At 36.2% G+C, this 19,573-nt stretch overlaps 1 protein-coding gene across 1 annotated transcript in view; it reads right to left on the bottom strand.

Moving 5' to 3' along the window:
* Window positions 1-658: 658 nt before the first annotated feature.
* SELENOF (selenoprotein F) overlaps window positions 659-19,573 on the bottom strand; it is a 36,884-nt gene continuing 17,969 nt past the window's right edge. The window contains exons 3-5 of the mRNA NM_001170338.1: window positions 10,810-10,873; window positions 3,845-3,894; window positions 659-1,523 (exon numbers count right to left, since the gene is read on the bottom strand). Of these exons, the coding sequence (NP_001163809.1) occupies window positions 1,392-1,523; window positions 3,845-3,894; window positions 10,810-10,873 (246 nt within the window). The 3' untranslated portion in view covers window positions 659-1,391. The remainder of the gene's footprint in view (window positions 1,524-3,844; window positions 3,895-10,809; window positions 10,874-19,573) is intronic.

Genomic DNA, 19,573 nt, shown 5'->3' with positions numbered 1-19,573 from the left:
AGTGGAGGAAGATTAGCACAGATGTTAGATCAGGGCTAATCTTCCTTAGCAAAAAATAAATACTTCTTAATTTTAAATATGATATGACATAAGACGATAGTAAAGCTTAATAACTGATCTCTACCAAAAATAAATATTCTATAAACCTTTTCTGGTAGATTTGTTTTTCAAGACTTTCAAATGCCTTTAAGGTGGTTTAGTTCAAAATCTAAAGTTAAGGAAGTTTCCAGATTATAAGAATTTATCCTGAGATTAAGTTGACATATATGATATTAGACCAATCTGACACATCAGTAAGAGGTTTAAATGACCTGAAGTCATTTGGACGAATGTTGTTCTTAGAAAACCACCTTTTATGAAGAAGTCACTTTTACCACATAGAAGGTTAAGCAAAAATAATCATTTTTAATAACTAATAAAAATTCTATATTTTAAGACATTTCTTATATGTTATCAATAAAGATGTGTTCATAAATGGGAGCACTTTGGAAATAAGAAAATTGCTAGACAAATACAAAATAGTATTGCCCACAATAAGAAGTTATGATAAGAAAAAAAGGCCTATATGAAAATAAAAAATAAAAATACACTGAGAAACATATTTTTAAACATGAAAGGACAAATAGGAAGAATTTCAAATTCAGATAGATTTTTAAAACCTTTTATTTATATTTTGGTCTTACAAATGATTTATTTTTAAATTGACTTTTCTGTAAGAATGTAAAGCACAAAAATTTGCCGGATATCAGATCCACACAAATCCTCAGAAAGGTTTTCTGTGTAGTCTTCATTAACGCGAATCTTTGTGAATGTTTCACTCTTACTGTAGATCTTGAATCTGTTTCATAATAATGAAGCCATAAAGTTTTTATGCAGTGCATTCATTATAAACTACAACGTTTCTATTTAAAGGAAAGCTGGGTAATACAAAAATATGAGCGGATTGGAGGAGCAGGCAATCTGTGGAGGCTAGAATATCTTACTTGCTTTGTAGTTTTCTGTCATTACTTTCAAGGAGCACACAGCACAGGAAGCATAGCAATCATCTCCCTTAATAACCTCCCTAATTTAAAAATCTGTTGTTTGTAAAACTGGACCAATTATCACAAACTTTCATTTGCATAATTAACCACAAGTCTAATACAAACATTTTGTTAGTGGTATCAACAAATGTAGGAGAATGGAAATTTATAAAAAACAGGTTTGTTAAGCTTGCCAACTCCTTAGATATCATGGGCTGTGCTGCCACTTCAACTTTTAATCAGATGTTCAATGCCCCACAGGCAAAGACTGAGCAATGGAAGGAAGCAAAACTAAATTATTTTCTAGGAGCTGTAATATTTCATTAGATACAAAGGTAACAAAAGGATAGGACAAAATTTAAGCAACTTTTATATGCGTTCCAACTTCTCACTCAGGAACTCTTCTACACTGTCTGTGTTCCATTTGAGGATGCTTAGTTCTTCAGCAATGTTCCCATTGTCGTCCAAAAGCTTTAGTACAGGGTCTGAACCACGAACATACTACAAAAAAAGGGACATCATCATTACTATCTGCTTAGAAGAGCTTTGTCAGCCTCAACTGAGGTCCCAACCAATTCAATCCAGCTTATCTACATCTAATGACCGTATAAGGCCAATGTTGAAATAGGCTGTGCATACACATTATCTGACAGAATTCCACAGTGGACTTTAAATTTGCTTTGGTTTAAGAAATCTAATGATTTTGTTGTAATAAGTTTATAACGAGGCTAGACTCCTGAAACTTTACACCTACTAGTTGGGTCCAATACTTCTCTAGAGAGCTCTGAGAAATTCTTACTCTGGGTAATTGTGACAATAAACACAATCCCATTTGTTAAGAGATCAGTCTTCACTGCTAGATTAAGTAGAATTACATAACTAAAAATGGAGCAGTGATGATGAAGGGAGCTCTGAGGACTTCTTTCAGGAATTTATGCTTCAGTTTTCTAGGTCGTCTAGGGTTATGAACTCTAGAAATGGAGACGAGGTCTGATGTGACTATTAGCATTTGGTATATTCTCAACCCACCTGTGGAGTTTAGAAATATAGGCCCGCCAAGCTAATGAATCAATATCATTACTACTTAAACATTTTCAGTCAGGTTATCTACATAAATTATTTTTAAATATTTGAGTATTTATTCAAAAACTCATTTTAGTCCAACAAAGAAATAAGAAATTACATAGAAACTAGCTGCAAAAATTCTCAACAAAATATCAGCAAATCAAATCCAACAATGTATAAAGGAATTATATACCACGACCAATTCAGATTCATTTCAGGTATGCAAGGCTGGTGCAACATTTGAAAATGAATTAACGTAATCCATCACTACATGGCTAAAGAATCTTATGATCATATCAGTAGAAACAGCTCCTGTCACATGCTTCAACATGGATGAATCTCAAGGATATTATGCTACGTGAAATAAGCCAGTCATGAAAGGACAATTACTGTATGATTCCACTCATACGACGTATTTAAAGTAGTCAAAATCACAGAAACAGAAAGTAGAAAGGTGGGTGCCATCGTCTGGGAGGAGGGGTGAGCAGGAATTAGTGTTTAATGGGCACCGTTTCAGTTTTGCAAACTGAAAAAATTCTAGAGATCTACTGCACAACAATGTGAATATACTTAACACTGCTGAACTGCATGCTTAAAAATAGTTAAGATGGTAAATTTAATGTTATGTATTTTTTCTTACCCCAATTAAAATTAAAAAAGTGGGCAAAATATCTGAACAGACACACCACAGAAGATATACAGATGGCAAATAAGCTTATGAAAAGATGCTCAGTTAAGGAACTGCTCATTAAAACAACAATGAGATAACACTACACACTTTGTAGAATGGCTAAAATCCAAAACACTGACAATACCTACTGCTAATGAGGATGTGGAGCAACAGGAACTCTCACTCATCTCTAGTGGGCCTGGAACATGACACAGCCACTTTGGAAGACAGTTTGGTAGTTTCTTACAAAGCTAAACGTCTCACTACACGATCCAACAATTGTGCTCCTAGGTAATTACCCAAATAAGTTGAAAACTTATGTCTACACAAAAATTACACAAAAATGTGTATAGTAGCTTTATTCCTAATTGCCAAAAACTGGAAGTGACAAAGATGCCCTTCCATAGGCGAACAGAAAAAACAAACCATAGCACAACAGAATATTATTCATATTATTCAGCATTAAAAAGAAATGAGCTATCCAGCTACAGAAAAGATATGGAGAAACTTTAAATGCATATTGCTATGTGAAAGAAGCCAATCTGAAAAGGCTACATACTGTATGATTCCAACTACATGACATTCCGGAAAAGGCAAAAGTATAGAGACAGTGAAAAGATCAGGGGTTGCAGGGGTCGAGGGTTGGGGGGAGGTGAGGAGAGGAATGCACAGGCAGGACACAGGGGATTTCTAGGACAGTGAAACTATTCTGTACGATAGCGTGATGGTGGATACATGACATTATACATTTGGCAAAACTCCTAGAACTACACAATACAAAGAATAAGCCCTATGCAAACTATGGAATTTAGTTAATAATAATGTATCAATACTACTGGTTCATCAATTTGAACAAATGTATCCCATCGATGCAAGATGTTAATAATAAGGGAAACTGGGGGGGAGTTGGGGATAAGTATATGGGAATATTGTACCTTCACATCAATTTTTCTGTAAACCTAAAATTGCTCTAAGAAATAAAGTCTCTTAATTTAAGAAAAAACCAATTACTTACTCAAATATTTATTTTGATTCAAAAAACAATAAATTAATGCTGGAAAAAGAGATTCCATTAAAATCACTTTACCTTGATTTGTAGTCCTCTGAATAGTTTGGGTTTATCACTCCTGACGAAAGCTAGAGAAGAAAACAATTCAGATTATTCACTTTCAAATCCAAGCTAACCACAAAGATCAATAGCAAAAGTATAAATAACTCAATAAATAAAACATCAGGTCTTATGGAAAAACTACGAAAATTCAAACAGATATAAATAAATGGAAAGACGGATCATACTCTTCAATGGGAAGACTAAATATTTTAAGATGTTAATTGTTTCAAACTAATCAAAATCTCAAATTCCAATGGGATTTTGAGGGCCTAACAAAATGAGAGTAAAGCTCAGCTATAAGAGCAAACGTGTGAGAACAGGCAGGGCAGCTAGAAAAAGTAAGATATGAGAGGAGGATTTGTTCAACTGTTTATTAATATACTATGTGAAACTGATACCAGAATAGATTAAACAAAGAAACAGATCAGGAAATTTAGAGAGATGAAAATATCTGTACCAATTTTTTTTTCCTTCTTCTTCTCCCCAAAGACCCCCAGCGCATGTTGCACATTCCAGTTGTGACTGCCTCTGGTTGTGCTGCGTGGGACACGCAACCTCAGCATGGCCTGATGAGTGGTGCCATGTCCGTGCCCAGGATCCAAACCGGCGAAGCCCCAGGCCGCCGAAGCGGAGTGCACAAACTTAACCACTCGGCCACAGGGCCAGCCCTGTATCAATTTTTTAACACGGTAAAAGCTTTCAAATCAGAGAGAGGGAGGTGGGAAGGGTGAGACTGATTGTGTGTGTGTGCACATCGAGGGTATGTGTGTGAATTATTCAATACACACGTTCGAGAAAACTGTCAAACTATTTGGGAAAATATAGGACAACAGGTGCTGGCATCATATCTTATACCTAAATAAATTCCAGATGGATTAACATTTTCAATTCATGCAACAAATATTTATTGAATACCTAACTGTATGCCAGAGGGCAGAGGTAAGGCTATATAAAACAGACATGATTCCTCTCTTATGGAGTTTACAGTCTGGTAGGGAAGAAAGATGCTAAACTAGTAATCACACATCTAATAATTTCAGTCATGATAAGTGTTTAAAAAAAAAAAAGAGAGAGAGGTTCAACATACTAACATAGCATTTAACAGGGACAACCTGAATATGGAATATAAAATCTGTAAAGGAAATGCTTTCCAGATAAGCCCATATAAAAACGGAAACTTCAGGAAAGCAAAACACCACTACAAATAAAATTTAAAAGTAAAAATGACATACTGGAGAAAATCATCTCTAACATATAACGTATAAAAGAGTTCTTACAAATTATTAAGAGAAAATAAGTAGAGAAATAGACTAGGACAGGAAAATGTAATGGGCAAATACACAAACGGTCAGTAAACATTTGAAATAAATGTTCACCCTCAATCAAAGAAATGTCAAATAAAACAATGAGGTACCCTCAGTCAGAGTGACAAAAATTAAAAAGAGTATTTAAGGTTAGAGAGAGGGTGGAGAGAAGGATTTTGCTGGGGGTTAGTTGTGGAGGGAATATAAATGGACACAGCCTTCCTGAAGGTATTTAGTAAAATGAACCGAAAGTCTTAAAATGTACATACTCTTTAAACTTGCAGGTCCCCTTCTAGGAATTTCTTCTTCTTTTTTTTTTGCTGAGGAAGATTTGCCCTGAGCTAACACCTGTGCCAATTTTCCTCTATTTTGTAGATGGGCACTGCCACAGCATGGCAGCTGATGAGTGGTGTAGGTCCGTGCCTGGGAACCAAACATGGGCCACTGAAGTGGAGTGCGCTGAACTTAATCACTAAACCGTGGGGCTGGTCTTGGAATTTCTTTATTCTGAGGAAATAATTACACAATAAGGCAAGACAGCCAGCCCTGGTGGTCTAGTGGTTAAGATTTGGCACTTTTGCTGCTGTGGCCTGGGTTCATCTACTGGTCAGGGACCCATACCACCTGCCTGTCGGAGTGGAGCACTGAGCAGAGCATTGTCTGATAGAGCACCAGAAGGTGAGAGGATGGCGCAAAAAGACTGGGCAGGGTTCCGCTCTGCTGTCCGTAGGGGCGCTAGGGGTGGGAATCTACTTGATGGCACTAGCAGTTACAACAAAATGCAAGGTCCTGCTAACCAAGCCTGGAAATTTGGAAATAATCTAAATGTGTGAAAGGTTACTAGTTAAATTAACGTGGACCATCGAATGCATCCAGTCATTAAAAACTACATCAATCTATATTTAGTGATATAGAAGCCAACTCACATTACATATAAAAAGCAGGTTATAGATCAGTTTGTTTCCTACAGTTGTTACAAAAAGACGGAAAAATGTTATATTTATATATTTATCCATAAATATACATCTGCAAAGGAAAAAGCCCAGAAGCATTAAAAAATCTTCATTAAGTCAGAAAATATAAAATACTTAGCACAATACACATAACAACTGAAAGAAATGTTAACTTATTTTAATAGAGTGTTATATCTGGAGCACATGGTTGAGGAAGTTTTAAATGAATGCTTTCCCTTTTTTGGGCTGCTGTTGATTTGAATTTTAGCAACTTTTTAGTAATGATCACGTCTAATTGTCCAAGTTAAAAAATTTAGAATACATCTTTCTAAAATAAATACAACTGAGACATTTCATTTAGATCCTTGGTAGTTCTTAATATCAGTTCTATGTTATCATTCTCTACTTAGATTTTACAGTGACACACACCCTTTTGAGAACTTACTTTTTAAACTTAGAATTAACTAGAAATAGCACTATAGACATGTTTCATTATGAAGGTCTATACTTGCATTTAGGACAGCAAAACAAAGATTAGTAAATGGCTTTTTTTTAAGGTTTTGAGGACTTGGTGGAAGAGTCTCAGATATCCTACCTAAACTTCCAATTCAGTTCAAAATAAAACTGACTATGTTATTCTGGTTTATGAGGATATCTTCTCTATTAACTTTATCCTTTAGGATTTGTCCAAATACTCTGCAGACCCCCAAGTCCCCAAACAAAAATGATCTTATGATATCCTGATGCATTTTATACCACCCCTTTGCCAAACGTGCTATGTCAGCTGTGCTCACACACCCTTTACCACAGTGTGTTCCCTACTACATAAGAAATCTCTCTGGGGAAAAGAACTATTCTTATATACTTTTTGTATTCATAACAGAGCCTAGAACATTTAATAACTTTTACTCACTCAACAGATTTTTAACAGGCTGGAATGAGTGAACAAATTTAAAAAGAATATTAAGATAAGTCACTAATGACTATTTTCATCAGTTCTTTTCTCTGCTCGCTGTGAAGCACAGATCCACAAGCCTCCCAATTTTGAATGAAGGAATATCTGTTCAATGCCCTGTAGTAGCAAATCACATTTTACAGGCAGTGGATTAATTTTTGAACAGACATTTGAGTACTTATTGTATACCCATGGCACTAGGATAGGCTATATGAGACTTCAAGGGACTTGCAAAAAGACCGCATAGTAACTTATTTTCTAGTTTACTTGCTGCTGTTTGAAAAATAGCTCAATGATATCAGTTCAGAGATTCCTAAAGAAATTAACCCAGTTACTCTATTTCCAGAAGATGTTCTTCTGCCAATTTAATTATTTGTCATTACAACGGCAGTTTTCTAAATAACACTTCAAAGTGATCAAGCAGACAGAAGTGATTAGAAAACAGATTAAATGTTTAAGCTTTTCCCTCAGGATTCTCACTGGCATGTCACTTGCGCAGCCCCCCAGGAGACGTACGAGCTAAGTTTTGCTACACACACCGCTTGGGAAGTTGTGGGACTCTTCTTATGATTCAGAGGCTCTTCAGAGTGAACTAAAAAGAGTATTCAAAAAATCTATCCTCTTCCCTGTTCCCAAAAAATGGATAAAATTGGGGATGAGAGGATAATAGGAAGAATAGGTCTTGAGGTTAAAGAAAAATGTTTCAATTAACTTATTTTGAAAATCATAAACAAGTGAAAATATAAATGAAAAAGAGACAAAATATACTCAGCTATATCTAATGATATACCTTTGATGACATTATAAGTTGTCATCCAACATATTCAATTGGTTTTAAGATTTGATTATAAGGGCTTATGGCAGGTATGATTAGGACCTGTGAACTGTCACATAAAATTACATGGAATGATAATTAGATGTTTTCCTGTTGATTAAAAACTAAGTATATTTGAATCAGAATATTCTAAATAAAAATGTCCTATCATACCCAGAAACAACAATACAAACAGAACAACAACAACAAACAACGAGAGAACTGAATTCTCAACAGTGCTCAATGAAAGCTACTGGGTATTTAAGAGTATTTCTAAAATAAGAAAATTTACTATTGTATACAAACCATCTGGAGTGCAAAATTATGAGTCATTTGGGTCCTCCCAACAAGACAATTTAAAAGCACTTAAACACAGAGAAGGGCAACTTAAATAATTAAGAGAATCTTGGAAGACTAGAGGTACGATATTAAACATAAGACAGACTAAAATGATTATGAGTTCTCAGTTCAGAATAATAAAGTCAGAAAAGGAATCTTTGGAGATTATAAATCCATCAAGGGTATGTAACCAATGTAAACAAAGGTTTTCCACCAGATTCCCATTTGTCAAAAGTAGGGGCACCTTTGAATTAAATAAATTTAGTGAATCCATTCATTCATTCAATAAATATTTGAATTCCTCTTACAGTGTTAGGTAGATTCTGGGTATATTAATGATAAAAAATTTTAAAATTCTGGGCTTTAAGGAGTTGCTAATTTGGTAGAGGTAAAGACCAGTAAGCCAAATAAATGTATTGTAATATGTGGGAACTGCTATGGAACACAAAGGGGAGAGTGAAAAATTCTGTTCAAAGGCCACCCAAAATTAATGCTTGAACTAAATTTTGAATGAGTTTGCCACAAGAATTGGGAAGGGGGATAAGTCAGCAGGAACAAGCAGCATGTCCAAAGACTTAGAGGTCAGAGTTCAGAGAACTATAAATAGTTCTGCAAGTGAACTAGAGGTGTGAACCTAGAAAAGAGAGACCATGTCGTGATGGGCCTGGTATATGACGCTATTGAGTCTGATATTTATTCTGTATGTGATGGGATTTTACGCAAGAGGGCCACATAATCAAAGATCTTACGGAAACGTCTTTTTGGTAGTTGTGTGGAAGAGGCAACAGAAGTAAGAAAAGGGAACAGAGACAGGTAGAGCAGAAAACAAGTAAGCAATCTTTCTGAAAAAGATGCTAAAGACCTCATTAAAATCATAGAGAAGGCCAAAGGAGTAAGATTTGAAAGTGACGAAGGAGGGGAAAAAGAGACAACTTGGTGACTGAGTATAAAGTGTGAGGGAAAGATTAATCATGATTCTTGGGTTTCTTGCTTCTGCTTTTGCTTGATGATACTGCCATTCGTGGAAACTGGGAAGAAGACGGTATAGTTTTATCAGAGACGAGGATTAATTCAGGTTTTGGACATGCTGGGTTTAACACCTTTCTACTAAAAATGTGGGCCACAGCCTATAGGACTGTTAGAAATGCAGAATCTCAGGATCCATCCCAAGTTTACAGAATGACGCTCTGCCTTTAACAAGAGCCCTAGGTGATTCATATGTATATTGGTTTAAGGTACCCATGAGACTGTACTGGTGGAAATGTCCATTTGTAGTCAGAAATGTAAGACAAGTTTGATCTAAAGATATACATTGGGAGTCGTCAGGTAAATACTGCAATTGAAACTGAGGGAGCGAGACATCATCCCATAGAGTAAGAAAGGAAGAAAATACGAAGATAGACAGTGACTAACACTAACATTTGAAGTGTAGGTGGTAGATGAGATGCCAGGAAAGGAGAATGGAAAGAGCTGACAGAAGTAGAAGGAAACTAGGAGGTAAGGCATTCACATAAGTGAAGAGAAGAGAGTTTCAAATGCTAGACTCAAGTAAGATTAATAGGAGATAAAGTAGTAGAAAGAGAAGCCAGATTGTCATAGGCTGAGAAATGGCGGGAGACAAATAAACAAAATTTCACATATAAAGAAGAGCCAGGCTGTAGCTATAATTGATGTACTACTGATTTGAATTGTCTTGTTTTTTAAAAACAGGGCCAATAAATGAGTACGGATATGCATGATGGTAACAAACTTATTAACTGAAGAGGGAGATAAAGATACAATAACAATACCTACCATTTAATATCCTCAGTACTGGAATAGTGCTTGACATATAGTAAGCACTCAATAAATATTTATAGAATTAGTAAATGATTTACTCTGCATTTGTTGGTGCCAAATACATACTAAGTGATTTACATGTTATCTCATTTAATCCTCAAAACAGTCCTATAAGGTAGGTATTAACTGATTTTATACCATCTATTAATCATGTTATAAATGAGAAAAATTGATGAAGATGATGCTAATGAATCAGTATTCCTTCTAGCAAAACTCCAATGTAGCGTCGTAATCCTAGGCATCACTACCAATCAACCACAGTTGGTAGGAATAGTGAAAGAACTATTTTCTACCTCATTTCTACAGTTTAAAATTCCTTTCTGTGTCTGAAGGTTTATGATTCTAATATGGGGTTGGCCAACTCTGGTCCGTGGGCCATATCTGGCCTGCCTGCTTTTGTAAATAAAGTTTTATTGTAACACAGCCACATTTATTCATTTAAGTACAAAAGCAGAGTTCAATAGCTGCAACAGAAACCTTGTTGCCTTTAAAGCTGAAAATTTTTACTATCTAGCCTTTTACAGAAAGTTTCCCAAGGCCTACAAAATTAGGAGAAATTCACATTTTTTTTTCAGAGACGGACCATATCCTTAACATGGTAAGACTCATGCTTAAGAAGGAAAAATACTTACTGACATTATTACTTTCTTTCTTGGGACTATTTAATGAAATTATTCTTGTGAAATGTTGATTTAAAATGATTAAACTGAAAATGAACTAGAGTTAACTTTACATACCCTGGACTTGAGGGAACCTCCCCAATTTTCATCCACACACTTCAAGAATAGCTCCTGCATACAGCTGCAAAAGGAAAAACGGGAATTTAAAAAACTGATATAAATTTTAAAAATGTAGTTATAAAATATAAAATTTTGCAAAATAAATATTACAGTTAAGCAGATATACAGATCAAACAAATATCAGAGTTGTATAAGACTACCTAGTTCCAGTTCAACAGAAGAGGAAATAGAAGCCCAAGAATATTAAATGGTGGGAGTTAAGCCCTCCTTGGAGTATTCTTAAATCTAGCCAAAAAGATTGAAGGAGATATGGAGACTTGACAATGAATTTGAACAGATAAGATATCCTACAAAGTTCTTCACAAAATCTTAAAGATTTCCCACAGTTTTTTTAGGATGCTAAACTGAACAGAGATATGTAACCATTTATCCAACATAGATACTTAATGAGAATTCTTTCTGGTTGCTTTTAAAATTAAGCAATCAATGTTTTAAAATTAAACAGAATAGGGGCCGGCCCCGTGGCCAGGTTAGTTCTCGCCCTCTGCTGTGGAGGCCTGGGGTTTTGCTGGTTCGGATCCTGGGCGTGGACATGGCACCACTTCTTAGGCCACGTTGAGGCAGTGTCCCACATGCCACAACTAGAAGGACCTGCAACTAGGATATACAACTATGTACCAAGGGGGATTTGAGGAGATAAAGCAGGAAAAAAAAAAAAAAGATTGGCAACAGTTGTTAGCTCAGGTGCCAATCTTTAAAAAAACAAACCCAGAATACTCAATACCTTTAAAAAGAAATTATAGTATGTACTATATAAAGATATTATAGGAAAATCAGTAAAATCTCATTATGAAGAACTTAAATGCAAATATTTTCCCTTAATAAAATGCAGTTGAAATGAATTCAATGATAAATATTGCTTTTCTAGCTATAGAACCTGGACATTCTTTTTATAGTAAAAGCTCATTAAAAAACCTCCAAACGCAAATATTTTATGGCAATGAATTCAGCTGAAATGGATTCAACGGTAAACATCACTTTTTTGTAGCTGTAGAGCTTTGCCCGTTCTTTTTGTAGTGACTTGGGAATGCTGTAACTCTGAGAGAAAGCAAGCAATTACAGGAACATATTATGTCCATTTTATTTCTTCTTAGCTTGTAGACTTTTTAAAACTTACATCTAAGAGTTAAATATGGATTTACTTCTTAAGTTCTAAAGTAGCACAAAAATCAGATGCACTATGCATGATTATTTTAGATATTTTGGAAAATAGAGAAAAGCATAACATAGAAATTTTAAAAATCACTTTAATTACACCTACCCAAAAGATGACTTTTTAACATTTTGGTGATTCTGGGCTAGATTAACATTTCTTAAAATTTTTTTTTTTTTTTAAAGATTTTATTTTTTCCTTTTTCTCCCCAAAGCCCCCCCGGTACATAGTTGTATATTCTTCGTTGTGGGTCCTTCTAGTTGTGGTATGTGGGACGCCGCCTCAGCGTGGTTTGATGAGCAGTGTCATGTCCGCGCCCAGGATTCGAACCAACGAAACACTGGGCCGCCTGCAGCGGAGCGTGCGAACTTAACCACTCGGTCACGGGGCCAGGCCCTCTTAAAATTTTTTTTAAAGATTTTTCAATTTTTTTCCTTTTTCTCCCCAAAGCCCCCCAGTACATAGTTGTATATTCTTCATTGTGGGTGCTTCTAGTTGTGACATGTGGGACGCTGCCTCAGCGTGATTTGATGAGCAGTGCCATGTCTGTGCCCAGGATTCAAACCAATGAAACACTGGGCCGCCTGCAGCAGAGCGTGCGAACTTAACCACTTGGCCATGGGGTCAGCCCCAGTTCTTAAATCTTTGAGGGTCACAGATACTTTTGAGAATCTGATGGAATTTTGCTTTAATTCAGGCTATTCATGGACTCTGTAACTATCAATGGATTTCAGATTAACAACTCTCAAATCTCCAAGATTCTTCCCAGCAGTAAAAATTTAAGATTAGGTTGACCTAATACTACACAATAAGTTGCTTTTGAATAATATTTGGTTAACCTTGGTTAGACAAGTCCCCCAAAAATATCTTTAAACATATCAGGCCATAGAGACCAGCAACCGTGGTCAAGTGGTTAAGTTCATGCGCTCTGCTTTGGCAGCCTAGGGTTTGCTGGTTCAGATCCTGGGTGCAGACCTACGCACTGCTCATCAAGCCACACTGTGGTGGCATCCCCCACAGAAGAACCAGAAGGACCTCCAACTAGGATATACAACTATGTACTGGGGCTTTGGGGAGAAAAGGAAAAAAAAAAAAAAACCAGGCCATATTACCAACGAGCTAATGCAAACATGTTAATGTCTAATCTTCAGGGAAATGCAAATCAAAACCACAATGAGATACCACTGCAAACTCATCAGGATGGCCATTATCAAAAAACCAGAAAACAACACGTGCTAAGTGGTAGGTAGGATGTGGAGAAATTGGAACCTTTGTGCATAGTTGTTGGTAATGTAAAGTGGTGTAGCCACTACGGAAAATAGCATGGTGATTTCTTAAAAAATTAAAAATAGAATTATATGATCCAGCAATTACACTTTTAGGTATACACCCAAAAGAACTGAAAGCAGGGACTCAAACAGACATCTGTATGCCAATTATTATTTACCATAGCCAAAAGGTTGAAGCAACTCATCTATAGATGAATGGATAAACAAAATGTGGCATATACATATAATAAAATATTAAAAGCCTTAAAAAAGAAGGAAATTATGACATACGCTATAACATGGCTGACTCTTGAAGACATCAAGCTAAGTGAAATAAGGCAGTCACAAAGGATAAATACTGTATGATTCCACGTATATGAGGCACTTAAGAGTAGTCACTTCAGAGACAGAAAGTAGAATGGTGGTTGTTAGGGGCTGGGGGAGGGAAGAATGGGGAGTGACAAATAGAAATGACAAACAATAGGATATATTGGAGTATATGAAGAAGCCATTTGGTGTAAACCTAATTCGGCCTGACTTTGTTTTTTCCAAAACGGCCTGACATGGCCATTGAGCATGCATTGTACATCTGCTTTAAACATTTGCTATGTCCCAAAGACAAGAACGAGGGCCCTTAAGATAAAGGTGCAACTCCCCCAACACTGGCATTTCCTTAAGGATATGCATCTTTCCCTAGGCTAGAAACTGACTGCTGTGCTCACCTGTGACCACCCAGCTCGAGACAACAAACTGCCACCCTGCTGTGTCCATCAATTGCTGTGCTGACAGAGCAGTCTCATGACTATTGTAAAAGGGACATTTCAATCATATGTGAAACATCCTCTTTGAGGGTATATAACCACTCTGTACACCCCACTTCTTTGATGCCCTTCCTTCCTTCGGGAAGGAAGGCCCTGCGCTATGGTCCTCACATTGTGGCTCAGGATAAACTCACCCAAATTTTCATTTATAGATTGGTTATGGATTATTTTCGTCAACAGGAGCTATTGTTTTTTTTTTTTTTTTTTGAGGAAGATTAGCCCTGAGCTAACATCTGCTGCCAATCCTCCTCTTTTTTGCTGAGGAAGACTGGCCCTGAGCTAACACCTGTGCCCTTCTTCCTCTACTTTATATGTGGGACGGCTGCCACAGCATGGCTGGCCAAGTGGTGCCATGTCTGCACCCGGGATCCAAAATGGCGAACCCCATGCCGTCAAAGCAGAATGTGTGCACTTAACTGCTACGCCACTGGGCTGGCCCAGGAGTTATTGTTTAATGAGTGTGGAGTTTCAGTTTGGGAAGATAAAAAAATTCTGGATAGGTGGTGGTGATGGTTGCACAACAACGAGAATGTACTTAATGTCACTGAACAGTACACTTAAAAATGGTTAAAATGGTGATTTTTACGTTACGTATATTTTACCAGAATAAGAAAATAAAAAAATAAGCCATATTAAAAGTTTGCTTATTAGATTTATCTTTTTTCCCCAAGTCTGTGATCCCTTGGAAACTCTAAGTGGAGATTCCATTACATAATGGTATTTCTCTACACCACTTTCCCAATATTCTTCATATCAGGACACATGGAAAATGGTAACAACAGTATGGAGCACTGGGGTAAAAGGAAGAGGCTGCTTATAACCAGAGATGACTAGGCTTGGGGGTCCCTGTCACCCCAGGCCCCATGTGGTTGTCCCAAGGACTGAAGGACTCAGTATCCTGGCACACTTGTAACCCATTCAAAGAAAGCACTTCTCTGCACCACAAAATATCAACTGGTTAATTAGATATAGTAGAAACATATTCTTTAATGAATAGGCAGCTCAGATGTGACCTTCTCCAGGAAAACTTCTGTTGATGTCCTACTCTGTTAGGGACTTTCCACAGAATTCTGTTCTTACCATAATGTCCTACAAACATTCTGTAGCTTGACTGTGGACAGGAAACGTCTTATTTATCATAATTCCCCCCAGAACTGGACACAAAGCTGCTCAATGTATGTGTGCTGAATGGAGAGAATTATTCATTTCACAGAATTAAATGCTTCTTTTTCCATCACGTAACTTTAAAAATATTTCAAGTGCCTTTGACATACTTTGTAGAGCAGACTCCAGTCTAGGGTAAACAAAAAGAAAATGTAACTCAAAGTTGCCTAACACTATTAAAGTCAAATTCTAAAAGCATTAATTTGTGATGCCAGTTGGTGTTTTTACTTATGAATTTGTAGTGTTCATAGGAAAATACCTGTTTTTCATGGTAAATAAGTAATTTAACTAAAAATTGTGGTAAATTTTCAATGCCTTATAAAGTAATCATAAACATCTGTGGCATTATACAAATCCACACAAAAGGAAATATGTCCTACTTATAACAGGAATTCTCTAGGGCATAAAGTATGAGAGGATTAAAAAAGGTTAACACTTGCAGTTCCTTGACTCTCACCCTTAGCATTTTTACTTTTTAAGTAACATCACAGCATACATAAACACTGACCTTCAACAGATGTGGAAAAATGTCGACAGAAGAGAAATCAAAGAAGCAAGTTACGTAACTTTTATATAGCAAGCTTATTTTTCTACAGCAAGGTGACAGGCCTCTTTTCTATATGCATCAGAGAAGGCTTATTTGTAGAGACACTAACTCTAGGCACTGGTAGGTCATTATTCCATTAGAATTACATTTTACTAGTGAAATATTTGGACACCTTTAGAAAACTATGAAAATGATATGCAAAACTGCATTTTTTCCCTTTGAGTCCTTGTTTATTTCCATATCACTTATGATCGCCAGGTTTTCCTTAACTTCTGATAGGGTCCTCTAAGTGGGAAGTAGAAATATCTAACTACTTCAGCTCTAGAACTAATTTACCTTATTTGTAGCAGGATTTTTGAATATGCTAATTTCCCTCATTTAAAAACAAGTGATTTTAATTATAATTCTTAAAATAAATTTCAGCTTTGTGGTTAGTCAATTTTTTCCAATTTAAATAAGTTTATTTTAAATACTACCAAGATTATTATGTGTACGTATCTCAATTTTAGATTCTATACATTTCGTATACTTTCCTAATATTTCGAGACAACGTACTCTTTCTTTTATAGAAAGACTTCTCTGATAAATTATAATGATTTTTTCCCCTGCTACCCACCTGACCAACCAATTTTATAAAATCATAAAATTTTAGTAAGGGCTTATAATGAGGTTTTCACATTTAGAAAAAGGCCAAAATCTTTAGTTTGTGATGATACCTTCGCTGTAAGTACAGTCTTAACTATGTTGCTACAAAATGGTTCAGGTTAACGGTAAGACAAAAACCTGGTGTGTGCTATTTCTCACCAAATAACTAGATTCCAAAATCAGTTAATTTCTAACATTAAACAAAAGTGACACTTACGAGTTATACAAACTTTCTGAATTAAACAAAAGGGTTGTATTTGTTAACTTTTACCACCATCATCCCACCAGCACGAATTTCTAAACCTTGTCCAAGTCAGAAATATTCTACTACTTCCCAACACGAAGCACTCACTATATTTTTTGCTAGTGATGATATCTATGGCTCTAAAGAAACATGACGGTAATAAAACCCTGAAATAAATTTAAAGCTAAGTCAAACTACATATCCAATTTTCCTATAGCATAGTATGGTTAAGTTAATTAAACAAGGAGGCCATTAGATTGCAGTGGTTGGTTCTAAAGCATTAGCAGCCTAGCTAAGCAAACTAAGACCGAAGCCTGTAAATGCCTCTAAGTTAAGAAATCAAACCTAAAGACAAGCAATCACAAACAGCCAACTGGGCTTTCCCAAATAAGGTGACCACTTCAGCGAGAGCCTATGAAATAATTTCCTTGCTTTGCTTCTGCATCTTCTCTATAAAAGTCTTGCCATTAACTCCTGTCGGTGGAGCACTCCTAACCACTTCCAGTTTGGCACTGCCTCATTCAAATCGATTTCTCAATTTGAGCTCAAACTATTAAAATTTTTAACATGCCTCAGTTTATCTTTTAACAGTATAGTGAAGAGAGCTCAAGTTATAACATCAAATGCGTATATGGCCCACTTCTGGCTCTGCCACTTAAAAGCAGCATGTCCCCTTGGATAAATCATTCTCTCTGAGCTTCAGTTTACTGTTTGAACAAAAGAGATAATCCCTACCTTCCAGAGTTGCTAAAAGGAGCTGAAAAGCCAAAAAGCCAAAAAACCAAAAAAACCACGCAACATGTGAAAAGCCTGAATTCTTTAGATGCTTAATAAGTAACAATAGCTATTATTGTAATACTTCTCTTCACATTATTGGTTAAGTTTTAAGTTGTGTATTTGAAACCCATTTTCATAGTTAATAGAGCTTTCTGTTTAGGGACTATTCAGGGTTAGCATTCACTGATCGTCTGTAATTAGAATGGCCACTCCAAAATTTCCCAAGCTTTCAAATTGAAATTACCTTAGGGCAGTGTTTTCAACCCTGACTGCACAGTTGAATTACCTGGGAAGATTCTGAAAGTTACTGATCCCTAGAGCCCCCTCAGACAAAATAAATTAGGCTGTTTGGGGGTGAGATCCAGCCATCAGTACTTTAATGACTGTCACTACTTTTAAAGCTACCCAAGTGATTGTAATGGGCAGCCAGGGATGGATCACTGCCTTGGACTATACTCGACTATTAATGAGGCAAAAATTGCAAAACAATCAAACAGCAGGCTTCTGCTCAACAGACTAACCAAAGCAATTCACAAAGGCAAACCAGGTGAGCATTGACTAAAGCAAGACAAATGCTGCCGTACACTGTTTTCCTTCCCGTACGAAGTACTGCTTGCAGCCATACATTCTTATTTTCAAAATCTTCTTTTAAAGGCAAGACTTTAGTATTACAGAAATTCAACAGTACTACTAGAAAAACCCAAAGAGCTTTGAATATTAAGTAGCAATATGAAGAAAATTCTCTAATGTTAGGTGAACAAAAGGAAAAATTTTACCTGCTGAAGAGAATTCAGATCTGAGGAGTAACTATTTCATAGGTCTACGGAAGGCTTGTCCTACATGAAATGTAGGGATTTAAAAATAAGGAAGTATGGCTGTAACGTGGCGAAAGCAGGGTAGTATATATTATTTAGAGATCTTAAATAAAAACAATTATGATACACTCAAATATGTAAGTGAGCCACTCTTCTAAACATTAATTGCAACCAGTTAATTTTTTTTCTTTTTCTTTTAGATTGGCACCTGAGCTAACAACTGTTGCCAATCTTTTTTTTTTTTTCTGCTTTATCTTCTCCCCAAATCCCCCCAGAACACAGGTGCATATTCTAGTTGTAGGTCCTTCTAGTTGTGGTGTGTGGGACACCGCCTCAGCATGGCGTGACAAGTGGTGCCATGTCCGTGCCCAGGATCCGAACCAGCAAAACCCTGGGCCGCCCAAGTGGAGCGTGCAAACTTAACCACTCAGCCACCGGTCCGGCCTGCAACCAGTGTAATTTCTTAAAATCAACTTTACTCCTTTCATATAGTGGAAAAATGTATCACGCAGAATCTATTTTTAACAAAATTTGGCCAGTTAACTCGCAGGGAAAATGTTTTCAACTAAAACTATATGTTTAGTAATCTGCTAATGTTTTAAATCTTAATTCATTATTCTTCATCAAATCATTTTTGTATTTTCTGATATTTTTTAAAGTGCCTCGAGTGCTAGAAACAATAAGCTACAAGTATACATGGACAAATAATTAGAGTACTAAATTTTTTGTGATCTAGTAAAAAGCATTTGTCAAGATTTCACTTTAAGTCACTGAAGCAGCAAATGCATAAGGCAGATTGTGAATCTGTTGACATTGCCGTCCACGTACACACTCTGACTGATGGTATTCTTGCATAGGAACAATGAATGAATATGGAGGATTAGGAAAATACGTTCAGTTTTACAATTTTAGCAAACCATGCTGGTAAATATAATTCTCTAATATTATACCCCTGAGGTTACCCTACTCATTTTTAGGTGCTTTCTACTAAACTCTGAAAAAATATAAAGCAATGAATGTCTAGGCCTATGGAAGCTCTGTAAGTTTAAAACTTATTCCACTACACTATTAAAGTGTTATTCCTTTTTGTGTCTTTAGTTGCTGACTTGAGGTTGAGAAAGCTACAAGACAAGCAAGGTAACATCTAGCTCAATTTAAATCAGGCTCTAAGGAAGGAAAGAATGCACCGGGGGAATCCTTCCACTAAGATACAACCACTGTTCCACTAAAAAGCTCAATGAAAATGTATTAAAAAAAATAAAAATGT

The sequence above is a fragment of the Equus caballus genome, chromosome 5 (assembly GCF_041296265.1).
Source record: "Equus caballus isolate H_3958 breed thoroughbred chromosome 5, TB-T2T, whole genome shotgun sequence".
Lineage (NCBI taxonomy): Eukaryota > Metazoa > Chordata > Mammalia > Perissodactyla > Equidae > Equus > Equus caballus.
The sequence above is the reverse complement of the archived record's forward strand: the minus strand, read 5'-3'. Positions and strand labels throughout refer to the sequence as shown.